General features: G+C 36.2%; 1 protein-coding gene across 1 annotated transcript in view; it reads left to right on the forward strand.

Annotated features, from left to right (window-relative positions):
- TLL1 (tolloid like 1) overlaps positions 1-12,923 on the forward strand; it is a 124,997-nt gene that overhangs the window by 95,835 nt on the left and 16,239 nt on the right. The window contains exons 14-16 of the mRNA XM_066549052.1: positions 1,238-1,363; positions 4,236-4,396; positions 7,373-7,553. Of these exons, the coding sequence (XP_066405149.1) occupies positions 1,238-1,363; positions 4,236-4,396; positions 7,373-7,553 (468 nt within the window). The remainder of the gene's footprint in view (positions 1-1,237; positions 1,364-4,235; positions 4,397-7,372; positions 7,554-12,923) is intronic.

Below are 12,923 nucleotides of genomic sequence, written 5' to 3' on the forward strand. Positions count from 1 at the left end.
CAACTTTCTACTATCTTCAGGTTCAGTTAATCAACTTAGTGCTGAAATATACCTAATTTTGAAAAATGGCACATTTTTTACATTGTGTTATCAAATATAAAGTTAAACAGTGTAATTGCAAATGGCTTTTTTTTCCTGTTTAAGTTTTTTTTCCTTTTCTTTGTCTAAATCTTGTCAGTTTTTTTCTGATCTATTTTCTGGGTTGGTCTGCTTTATTACTCTCTGTAGGGAGGGAAAGAAACCAAAAAAGAGATCAGAATTCATCTTGAGCAATAACCTCATAGTCTTCTGTGAAGCTTAGGTGCAAGAAATGGTGTTTTTTGGGGAGAGGAGGGTGTCATACAACTGCACAAATGCCTGAAGCATTTGATACATGGAAAGTTTGTAATTTGCACATGGTGCTGCTGGTGGCACAGTAAAGCCACTGGCAGTGGTGTGGCCATGGTGATACCTGAAATACAGGTCATGCCACCAGGAAAACCTTTTTGTTCTTTTGAAAAGAAACCATGGCTTTTCTAATCCCAACTGATAGTTTTCATTGTAGGCAATTATAATTTTGAAGGCTATAGGCATGAGAGTAGGAGCTCTTATTTTTTTCCCTGAGAAATCACTTGTCCTGGTGTAAGAAAATAATATTCCAGCATCTTAGGAATATTTCAGTGATGAATCTCATGGGACTATTTCAGAGCTAGCAGAGAGAACACACAATTCCTTTCCCTCCCCCAGCCCTGATTCATCTTGTTCCTTTTAATATCAGTAGAATAAAAACCTAGGATTTGAGGATTCTGTTAATCTGTTTTTGAGTATGAATTCAGGATAATGTACAGATTGATTCTGAGGGAGATAAAGTGCCCTTCAAGTGACCCTACTGTGGATTTTCAATCTTTCCTTCAATACTTTGTACAATCTTTAGATTATAGCTGCCTGAATTACTGTATGCTGCACACAAAGTGCTTATAAATTAGTTCTGCAGCTGTTAGTAGGTGCTGTTAAAAAACCCAAAAAAACAAACAAAACAACCCAACAAAAAACCACACCCCACATAGGAAAAATTTTTATTTTCTCTATTGCAGGTCTCCTTAGCATTTGAAAATACTCTAGTCAGCAACCACAGTGGTTTATGCAGTGCATCTTATAATGGCATGCATACAGCTTTCTGGGTTAATATTGATCCAGCAGTTACAGCTGAGGAAGGTAATTATTTAACACATTTTTGCATTCTTGCCTGTCTTGGCAGAGGAAGATGAATGTGCCAAACCTGACAACGGTGGCTGTGAGCAGCGCTGTGTGAACACCCTGGGCAGTTACCAGTGCGCCTGCGATCCTGGCTACGAACTTGGTCCTGACAAGAAGAGTTGTGAAGGTACAGTGTGCTGCTGTCTTATGGGCTCTTAAAGATCTCAGAGTGCCATGGCCTGAATGAAATGCTACACGTCTCTTAGGCTCTGTCTGAGCAGCATGAGATCTGTGGAACCCAACCCAGAAAACCAGTGCTGTCCTTTTAGTAGTCATGCCAGAGCCATGTTTGTCCCGTGTCCGTCAGCAATTTTGTTTTGCAGATTTTGCTGTTAGTCAATCAGGAATGGTGCAAAGTAGGACTCCATACCACTTATTACACTATTCATACTCACTAAAGCCAAGTCTCTCAAGGAGACAATTAACAGCAGAAATGTGCCACTTTCTCAGAATCAGTGTCTAATGACCCCTCTGAGCACCTCTTACTGGGATGTGCCTGGGAAGCTGGCAGGTCTGGAAAAGCAAGGTCCTCTATTTTAGCTCAGAGGAATCCTCCCCACTCCTAGTCACACTGTGGACTTTTCTTAATTTTCAGGGTGAGCAAAGTGTGTTCAAATAATCATTTGGAGAAAAAAGAAAGAGATAAGCGGAAGTCCATGTAAACATAGGATTGAACTGAGATAAGATTTTGCATTCTATGCATATTTCATATCAAAGGAAAGAACCATAAGCTCTTGATCATTATGCACCAAGTATTGTTTGATTTCTACTCATAGACACCAATAAATCAAAGCATAGCACAAATTTATTCTTAGCTCATCTGTTTGACTAGGGAATGGATTTTGAAAATTGGGGTGCTTGGAGTCCTGGTTTTCTTCTGATGCAATTCACTGGTCTCTCTTTTTTCTAATTTCCTGTCTTTAATTTATTATTTTTCACAGTTTGGGGTAATTTTGCCTAGTTTCTTTGCAATTCTTTCTTGTTATTTTGCTTTTGGATCTGCAGTGTTGGTTTTGGTTTTTTGTTCGTTGTATGTTTGTGTGAGCTGGTGGAAGTCCTAGATTAAAGGCATGTTAGACTGTGGCTCTCATCAAGCTGGCTGGGAGTTTTTTTGGTTGTTTTTCCTCCCTCACTGACCTTTAGTGAAGAAAACATTGGAAAAGCAAGTTATTTGGATGTCTGCGCATTAGATAGACAATAAGAAAATTAGTTCAATCAAAGGGAGGGCCATGAAGAGAAAGGTTTGATCTCTAGGCTTTTGATCATCAGCCCAAATTTACATAAGGAATTGAGTTTAGTCCGCTTGCTGACTCAAGTCAGAATATTAGAGAAGTCTGTCAGAAGGCTCTTCTCTCTGCCTCTGAAAAACAGAAGAGAGATACATTCCTGGCACCCAAACAGTAAAAAAACTCTGTCAAAAGAAGTCACTCTAAGCACTGCAGTGCAGTTTAGAGCAAAAACCATGAGCTATCCCTGAAAGTGTGTATGTGTTTGTTCCAGCTGAGGTGGCACTCACTGTATGTAGATAGTACTTGGAACTGCTGAATCAAAATTGCTGTGTAGTCACTGTGAACATTACTTCCTTGTTATAGTTTGGGCCATTTGTGTGAGCTAGCTCTATTAATTCACATGTGAGTAGAAGCCTCTAGTCAGAAACTTTGCCTTATACTTCACTGCAGTGTTGACATGCACAGAAATTTGCTTTATGATCTTCTAATCCAAGTCTACCCCAACGGCAGCATGTTAGAAAGGGTTACGATTTTCTTTTTTCACTATTTAAACATTTTCCACCCTTGCCTCAAGGATCAGTAGAACAATGTTCAGAAGCAGAAATTCAAATCTGGCATTAGTTTCTCTGACCCAGATTGGATCATTTGAGGGGACAGCTTGTGTCATCTGGGTGCAGTCTTTAAACCTGTGTCTGGTCTTTTTTGATACACTGAGGTGTGACCCAAGGTCTTAGTTCACCCATTCCCATCAGATTACTTTTACATGTATACCAAGAAGTGTGCTGCATGGAAAACTAGGCAGCAGGAGAAACACTGGTGTGTGTCTGAGTTGACAAAATGAGCCTTGACATAGTAACTGGTGAATTCTCCCAGCTGTGTTAGATGGAGTAGATGCAGTATGTGAGATCATCAGCTAGACTGCTATAGCCAGTTTTTAAAGCATTCAGTGTTAGCGGAGAGCAGTTGAGCAGAGCTCCTTCCTTCAGCTCTTTGGAAGGAGATTTGTGGATGATTTCCAGTGCTGTCACAGTGCTGTAATGGTTATCAATGTAGCAGAGTGTGATTGAGAGCTTCTCTAAATCCCCTTACTTTCCTTTAAAAAAAAAAGCACAGATGGAAAAGATTAATGAGTTTATCCTTTGCTAGTTGAACTGCATTCAAGAACGTTGTACAGTATTTTTCTGTTTTATGGAGGTGATTATTTGGCATATACTTGGAAATAAGAGGCATTTTCTCTTTTAATTGAACATCCATGATTCAGCAAAAGTAATTGTGACTGAAGTGTATGTGACTGCTCTTCCAAAGAAGTGACCCTACCTAGTGGGTTATGGGAGGCATATACAGCCATATGAGCTGAGACAGGTAGGGCTGATTCTGCATCTGTAATGAAGGAGAGAAGGACATCCTAAGTATCCCTCTGTCAGAAAAGGGGTGGTCAAGGTCTTGGGGAGGGCAGTGAGGTCAGAGGACTTGCATGGGAAAGGCTGTGAGAGAATAACCAGAGTCTCTGGAGGGAGGGGAAAAGAATGAATATGATAACGCCTTGTGTAGTCCTGAAACTTATCTCTGCCCACAAACCTGCAAGCTGTTCAAGATAGGGGCTGTCTCCTTCTCTTTGTTTGCACCAAGCATGATAAAGCAAGATTCTGATTAGTCTGTCTGGGCATTGCAGCATATAAGTAATGAGAGGACTGACTCTTCTTAGCATGTTTCTGTTTATAGTAAAACACACTGTCAGTCAAGAAATGATGTTCTCTTTTAATTTTACAGCTGCTTGTGGAGGACTCCTGACAAAGCTAAATGGGACTATAACCACACCAGGGTGGCCAAAAGAGTATCCTCCAAACAAAAACTGTGTGTGGCAGGTGGTTGCCCCAACGCAATACCGAATTTCAATGAAGTTTGAGTTTTTTGAGTTAGAAGGGAATGAAGTAAGTAACGAAGAGCTGCACAATCTGTTACACTCTTAAGTGGTTTCACAAGCATTCAGAAATGGATATTGTCTTATAGAACCCTTGCTGACCTTTCATATGCTGACAATAAGCGTGGATATTCTTGTTTTCGTTTTGGGACTGTTTCTGGATTCTCTCAAAACAAACATGGAAAGAATAGCTCTCTTTTACATATCATTGAAATGTATATGTATTACAAGAAATTTTAAAAAAGTGTTCTGAGTCTCAGCTGACTTTTTTATCAACAAAATAAAACAGAGCAAATGGGGCTGAAGCATATTGGAAAGAATTCAAGAGAGGAAAATCTGGAGAAACCAAATCATCTTTACAGACTGACTACAAAGAATACACGTAAGCTGTGGTTAGTGATGGAGTGAGGGAGCATTTAAATCACTTACAAGTATCTCACTGGGGAAATAGTTTGAAGTGAGCAGTACCAGAAATAGATAGAACACGATAGAACAGCAGCAGTTTTTGAGCTGGGCAACCCCCAGAGGCATGGGGGATCTTCTGCCCAGGGAGGAGGAGGGACAGGGCAGAGCCCTCCATGTGCGGAAGGATGCTCCTTACGGCTTTAAACAAAGTGGTGGGTGTTGCAGTGCTTTTGGGATGAGAAGCAGTAAAATGTGTGTTTCAACATCCTTTTCACTTTTTGTTCTGCTTCATAGGCAATTCTCTGTCATATCATTGAATTCCCTCACCACACTCCAGCCATAACATGCTGTAACCACTGAGTTTAAACGCACATTTTCTACATGGCATTATGAACACAAATCCCAGGATGTTATTTCTGACATTTCTATTTACTTCTAAATAAATTTGTAGCAATGTATTTAGTATAAAGATGGCCTACTTTTTAGGCAGAGGTATTTGAAGGTACAAAAGCTGGAGTTTGATTTATAACTAAGCACCAAACCAGCCATGACTTCTCTAAAATACCTCAGTATTATTTTCAGAGGCAACAATGTCCAATTTTTTTTCCCTCCATAATTTTTTGAAGTAGGTTCTCAAGTCCATGAAATTCCGATTTTCAGTGAGGTTTACTTTACACTTATGTCCTGTAATCATTATTAGTAGAAGTGCAAGAGATGTAATAAAAGCTTAAAAGTCCCAAAGAATTGAAATTTAATTACCATTTGAACAAGTCATAAAAACCTTTTTCTTGCCCTTTCTTGGTACATGGGCAAGATTTGCAAGGAAAACACCTGGCATGTAATGAAGTGAAATCACTTCTCTAAGGTCATAAAAGACATTCAGCATAAACAGACAGAAAAATTCTAAATACGTTTCAGGAATCAGAACTGGCATTTGATCATCTCATGTGCTACTAAATCTTGGCTTCATACTGTTAAATAGTAGCATTAAGGACAGATGCCTGTGAAAATGAGAAGAAACATAATATCTGAAAAATTCTAAGATATTGTCTGAGTGCAGACATGAAATCTCTGAGTACTTGATAAAATTTATCAAGTACTCTATTTTTTTTTATTTGTTATCAGAGGATTTGTTTGTAAATTTATTTTATTTGTTGTAGGTCCTCCATTTCTGACCAAGTTTAGTATGTCTTTTACACTATTATCATTTTAATATTTTACATTCACATTGTGCAGTTTAACTTGTAATTTTTTTTCAGGGCAGTGTAGTATAGAGGAAGTTAAATCTATTTGAAATTACATTTGATTTCTGATCTAAAGCCAGGCAACCATAAAAACTCAATACTATTATATTGCTGGAATTGGTGGGATTTATCAACGTAGTGAGCTATTATGAAAATCACATGCACTATCAGAAATATGTCTTCCAATTAGTATAGATTAACATGTGGCAGTAACTCAAGTTTTAAGAATCTTTGTGTTCTTTATACTGTACAGAAAGAGTTTCGACTGAATTAGTCACTTTTCAACTCTGCTACATGTGAAAATTCTTCCGGTAAAATAAAAGTTTAATCTACATCTTCAGTGTATTAAAACCAATTGGAAATTATGACAATTTTTCATAGAGAGAGAGAACAACAAAGGCCAAAACATCCTTTTCTATTGTTCTCTTCCAGCTCCCCTGATACTTTTTTTGACTAGAAATTGCAATTTTTCAAATACAACTTGGATTTAATGGACCAATATAAGCTCTGTATGAATCCTCCTGGACAATATTCTCTCTTAAGCTATTAATTGCAGACAACTGGTACATTTTTGATTAAATGATTGATAGTTGAGCCTAAGAAGCTTAGAAGTTTTTGGCTGGATGGCTTTAAGTTGACCAAGGGATTATGTATTGAAAGTATTATCATTAGAACTAGACCTTGCATAAGGCTTTTTTTTATGACATTATATTACTTTATTTTTAACCTTTTAATAAAAATGGCATGCATCATGTTCCAAATTATGGCTATGCTACTGTTGGTGAAAGTTGCATGGTTTTAATAGTGGAAAGTTATATATTTGGAAATAAATGAATATATCTTAAATACGTGATGATGAAAACTTATTTTGTAAGTTTCTAGGTGAAAATTAATATTTAAAAACATCTTCAAGATGCAAGTAGTAGAAGGTTTGTAGGTATGGGGTATGTGGTTTATAGCACACAGGTGTAATTTTTAGCATCAACATTTCTAGATTTTAGTTTGCTGTCAATGGAATATTTGCTTTTTAAATGAAGTGGAAATACTTTAAGTATCTTGAAATTTAGATATTAAACATAGGTCAACATCTATAAAAATAAAATTTGGAACATAATTCATAGTATAGCTATGTGTTAGTGACCTTAAAACATTCTTACCTATAATTAGCAAATGTAACAATTTACAAATGCTTTCAGAATCAGGAGAAAGTGAAGAAGGATATGGGTGATTTGTTATTCAGCAGTAATATACATACCCATCAGAATTCTGGCATTTGTAAACAGCTTCGTGCTTTTATTTTGATTAGCCAATTATTTTTTCTTTCATTCTTTTCTCAGGTTTGCAAGTATGATTATGTGGAGGTTCGCAGTGGCCTTTCTTCTGATTCCAAGCTGCACGGTAAATTCTGTGGTACAGAAGTGCCTGAAGTTATCACCTCTCAGTACAACAACATGCGCATCGAGTTTCGCTCCGACAACACTGTCTCAAAAAAAGGTTTCAAGGCACACTTCTTCTCAGGTATGGAACAGTACCCTTGAATACCTGTCAGCGCCTCTGGGCGTCCACTGACTAGGTGGAGTGACCACAATTTTGGTATGAAAATGAGTGTCTTCTTTGCTTATGGTTTTCCTGGTAGCTTTGAATTAGTTTTATTTGCATAAACATACACCACTCTCCTGTCTTAAAATACCATTCTGAATTGTAATGTCTGTAGAAAATATATTGAACATATCTATATGTACTTAAGTAACAGCAGAAGCAAGAAAACTTTGTGAGATACAGAGGACAAAAGAAAATTTACTGTATTTCTATGTTTTTATTAGATTCCTTTTATCCCAAGTTTTGTTGCTGTTTTTTTCAAATCCCAGTTGTAAAGTGATACGAATTGCACACTGTGTACTCTTGTATTTTTTCTGCTCATGTCTCTTAATCTATTCCATTTGTTGGGAAATTACCACTTTGTGGTACAACATTTGTTTAACATTATGGCTACATCTGTGCCAAACTTTGCACTTCTTAATGTTTTGCAGAAGAACAGGGTTTAAGATCTTGATCTTGCAAAAAAACCCGTGTCTTTTTATTTATGAGTGTAATTTTACTGAGGGAGATCAGAGCGGTGGAAGTTTATATCGTATGAGGACTTAGACTGTTGAATAAAGTTACACATGAGTGAAGCTTAAGATGTGAGGAAATATTTGCTCAACAGTGGCCTCTGCAATTACCCATTGAGTGTGCAATATAGAAATCTGGCTCTGGCAGGAGACCACTCAGTGTTTGTAGCAAAAGTTTGCTTTTTGTTTTTCCTGCGTGTTTACACACACACATAGGGATAGGTAACTTACCTTGTGTGAAACAACAAAAAACACCAGTTCCATCTGCCCACCTCCCTAAACCAGATGTCAAACAGAAGAATTTGGGAGTTGAATCGTACCCCAGATTTTTTGATAGCAGTGAAAATTCTGAAACCTGGAGAATCCTGATTATACTTAGCATGTAGTAAAATATACTACCATTATTAGCATTTGCTTGCTAAAAATATTTTATGAAAAATGAAATGAAATGGTCTTTCATTGATGACTGCTAATAACTAATAATTATCACTAATAAGAATCTGTAGAATGTGTAAGGAATGTGGTTTGGAAAATGAAAAAAATATCTACCAAGGCAAACAGTTTAGACTTTCAGTATTTTCTTATTATGACTATTTTGATGCTTTTATTAAGCAACTATGAAATATGGAAAGAGGTGTTTTGTCTCATACAAAGACATAACAAACATTTGATCTCTTTTAAGTATATCTCTTTCCTAGTAACCACATTTCTCTGGTCATAATATTCCAAAGATCCATCTTTACTTTCTACTTTTAAATTTATGATTTGCATTAGCAAGAAACATTCAAGGTTTACTCATTATTTGTAGTAAATACATATGTGCACACAACAGAACTTCCTCCTAGAAGCACACAACTAGTCATTTTCTGTTGGTCTAGTTGTGCCAGCAGGAATTGTCACATTGTCTTTTTACAGGAATATATATTGACATGTTCAAGTTCTAAAGACTGCAAATGAAGTTTGTTGAATCTTTTGAAGATCTTACAGATATTTCAGATAAGACTAGCAATGATAGTGCAGTAATTTATATAAGCTCCGTGGTTCAGAAGTTGTGTTTCCTGGACAACCTGGTCATTTATACATCTATAGTTAGTTAAATTTTGGTTTTCATTAAAGTAATAGTTTATCTTCACATATGAATTTATTTCTTTTGCTCAAGTGATTTTCTTTAAATGAGTAGGTTCCACCAATGCTGTATCTTGGGGAAAGACTTGACTGAAGGTCATGGATTACAAAGCATCAGGTTGTAATTCTTCAGAACTAATTTTCCCTTATATATTTCAGTTCTGAAAGAAATGTTCTTATCTTTCCCTCACAAGGTAATTTGAAAAAGAAATTTTTAAGTGATGTCATTGATCACAGAATAAGTTCTTTTGTCAGGGATAAGTTTGAACTAATGTATTTTTCAATAAATAGAAATGTGTTATGTGTCCTAGATATTGTATATATCTAATCCCATTAAAAAAAATAGTTTGATATAAAAAGCCTTTGAATCTGTAAGTATGTAAATTTACTGAGTGCTTCATAACACATTCCTGCCAGCATTTCATATGATTTCAAATATCTGAATATAATATGAGTATTTTATTTTTACTTTCTGAAATATCTTCCATTTATTCTGATTTCTAGCAGGTTCCATTCTTCTATGTCATCTGACTTTCAGTGTTTGACTATATTTTCTGATTAAAACAGAAATTTTGTAATGCTTGAGAAAAATCAAACTTCTGAACTTAAAGTATCCAAAAAGAAGATGCCATCTCCAAATAATTAATCAGACATTTTAGAACTGTCAGAAAACAGTTACTTTCTTGTCCCTGAATTCCTTAATATGGGCATGATATGCTATTCATCTGCCAATAAAGAACAGACTTGAGACTTCAAGTATTTTGACTTTTGGGAGTTGATGACAGAATTTTTCAGCTGATGAAGTGCTGGTTTTTTGCCTGTTTATATGTATATTAAACTTCCGACTACAATAATTTTAGAATGATATCTGGGTAGAAATACTTTGACACTTGATTGCAGACATTTACCATTTTTATTAATTGAATCACAATAGATGTGGAAGCACTTAGTTATAAAGACATAAATAATGACAAAAAATGTAATGAGTAAAACACTGCATCTTGCACTCTTTTCACCAGTAAAGGCCATATGCAATGCTTAGCAATATAGAAAGGTGGATAAGTTAAATTAATGTGAAGATTAGGAACTGAAAAGTGTTCCTCAAGCACAGCCAAAGAACTACTCTTTTCTTCCGCAACTCTTTTGGTGGTGAATTCTGCACCACAGCTAGAGATGAGGAAGCATGGCCCAGCTCCAGCTCAGACGACAGAAAGCAGTTTTTGGGTGGTTGAAACCTGCTGTGATAAACTGTGAAAGCAAACAGTGACATAGGGCAACAGATGACCTGCATTAGGAAGGTATTTATGTTGATACAAGACAACATGTAATTATATTTTTGGCTGTAAAATAGTGTTAACAGCCAGACAGGTGCTACTGGAAAGTGAGAAATTTTTTTTTTTCAGCATTCTGTAAAATTTACATTTGATGGGACAGTTCTGAAGAAAGCTCAGTTAGGAGTCTCTGCAGGGATCTAGCTGAACTACGGAGAATCTATTGTATATTTATTACCACGTTTCTCAGATAAAGAGAGGAAACTGGGGGTCACTATATATTATTTAAAAAAGAAAATTTTAATAAAGCTTCTTGGAATTGGATATTAGGCTTCTTAATGAAAAACTTCCAATAATTAGTTTTTTATTCTTCTCCCTCTGTCTTTCTTCTGTCCTCCTCTGTCTCCCGCTTTTTTTATAAGACCAAGACCTCGGAGTAAGTCCCTGCAGGACTCAGCACGTCCTACTGGGCCTGTAAGACTAGAGAAGTGTTAAATAATTTCAAAAAGATAACAATAATATATATATATATATTTAAATACCCTTTTTTTCTGTGATCTTTCTGAAAAGATGACCTGAGGATTAGTCATAGTTTGTCATTAAACTGCTTCCATTTATCATAGGTTTCAGACTTACTGTAGTGTTTTAAATAAACATGAGTGATTCTCTGCATAGCATTCAAAATATACATGGGTTTTGATATAATGTAAAAATGAGGTTTGTTGGGACATCTCTTCTGGTGGTGATTCATTGAGCAGTTAAAAAGAGAAAGCTAGAATGTTTCTAGCCTTGAACAAAAACTCATCTCTGGTGCCATCCTGGTACATTTTTTTCCACAGACAAGGAAGCTGCCTGCAAAGAGAAAATTTTTGTTTTTGAATCTTGCAAGGACTTGATACAGGTCCCTTCAGGCCGAGTACCTATTATTCACAGACTGGTGGCCTCTGAGGGTCTCAGAGGTACGACCATTTGTCCTCAGAATGATTCAATGTATTATTTTCTTGAGAATGGATCTTTCCTTCTTCTGGGTACTGAAATGAGAAAAGAAAGAAAGTATCCATTTAAAATTGGGGGTACTCATTTCCATCTGTCAGCATAACAAATGGTTTTGTTTTTACATGGCAAAACATTTGTTCTTGTAACTAATACAGACTAATTGTTGGGGGTTTTTTCACAAATTTTTAAACTGGGCAATCAATTTGACAGAAAGTCTGTTCTCAATTATGAAGTGTGAGGAAGGCTTGTTCAACAGTTGCATCCTTGATTAACTATGTACAAGTAATTATTGTAGCTCAAATGTGTTCCAAAACTTCTCCTTTGTACCTTCTGTCCATTATTTTATTTCTGAGGACATCCAACGTGGGACTATTTGCTTATGCGCTTGTCTCTTAAGAGATTATTTTGCCGAATATAAACATATCTAAAGTTAAAATACTTTTCAGTGTTTTTATAGAGTTTGGTGGATGATGAAAATGGTCAGGACTTTTATTTATTTAGAATTTGTGTGCCTACTCTGTACTTGAAAACCTAACTTGAATGCATTTTGAGCTTGCCTTCCTTTCCTTTTGTTTTTCTGGTGGAAAATTACAAGCTAATACTTAGGAGGGAAGTATTGAAGAATTTTGTTCATAATAGTTCTAATTTCTCAGTTGATTGCTACTGTTCTTCACTTGCAATGTGGAATTAATTTGTGATAATGCTTGCTTTTGCAAAATTATGACTTTGGTTCGACATTGCATAGATTTGCTACCTCAGTTAGGGACTTGCTTTGCAAGGTGCATAAACAGTGTATTGTGGAGCTTCTGTGCTTCCTTTCATCATCAAAATGACAAGTAGTATCTCTTTGAATGTATGGTTCCAAGAGGTATCTATGTTTTCAACTCTTTCTTAACCTTCAGATCTGTTCACATTTGCAGAAAGCTTCCAAAAACTTTAGGTGCAAACAGATTTGAGAGTTACAGTACAAAATGCAGTGGATGCTTGGGTTTGACATGCAGAATTTACCAATAAATGCACATTATCATCTTGTATTATAAGTATAAGCTGATTTTTATGGAAGGACCTGCAAGTCAACAGGTCAAGTGCTGAAAAACATTTTGGCAGAGGAAGATGACGTGTATGCAATTACAATGCAAATTTCCTTTGTTGTGTTACTGAATATGAGCATCAGTAAGGGCACGGAAAAAATGCATGAGTAAGACAGTGAAAAGAGACTTAAATCATCCATGGTGGCTTCTAATCTATAGAAATTCTTGCCATACCTGGTAAAGTGTGAAATATCACATTGCCTTGTTTGGAGATAATGTTAACTGTTGCTTTCCAAGGTAAGTAAGACTGAAGGGGGTAAATGGTCTGCATTCCAACCCACAACGACCAGACCT

This window comes from Molothrus aeneus, chromosome 4 (assembly GCF_037042795.1).
Source record: "Molothrus aeneus isolate 106 chromosome 4, BPBGC_Maene_1.0, whole genome shotgun sequence".
NCBI classification, from domain to species: Eukaryota; Metazoa; Chordata; class Aves; order Passeriformes; family Icteridae; genus Molothrus; species Molothrus aeneus.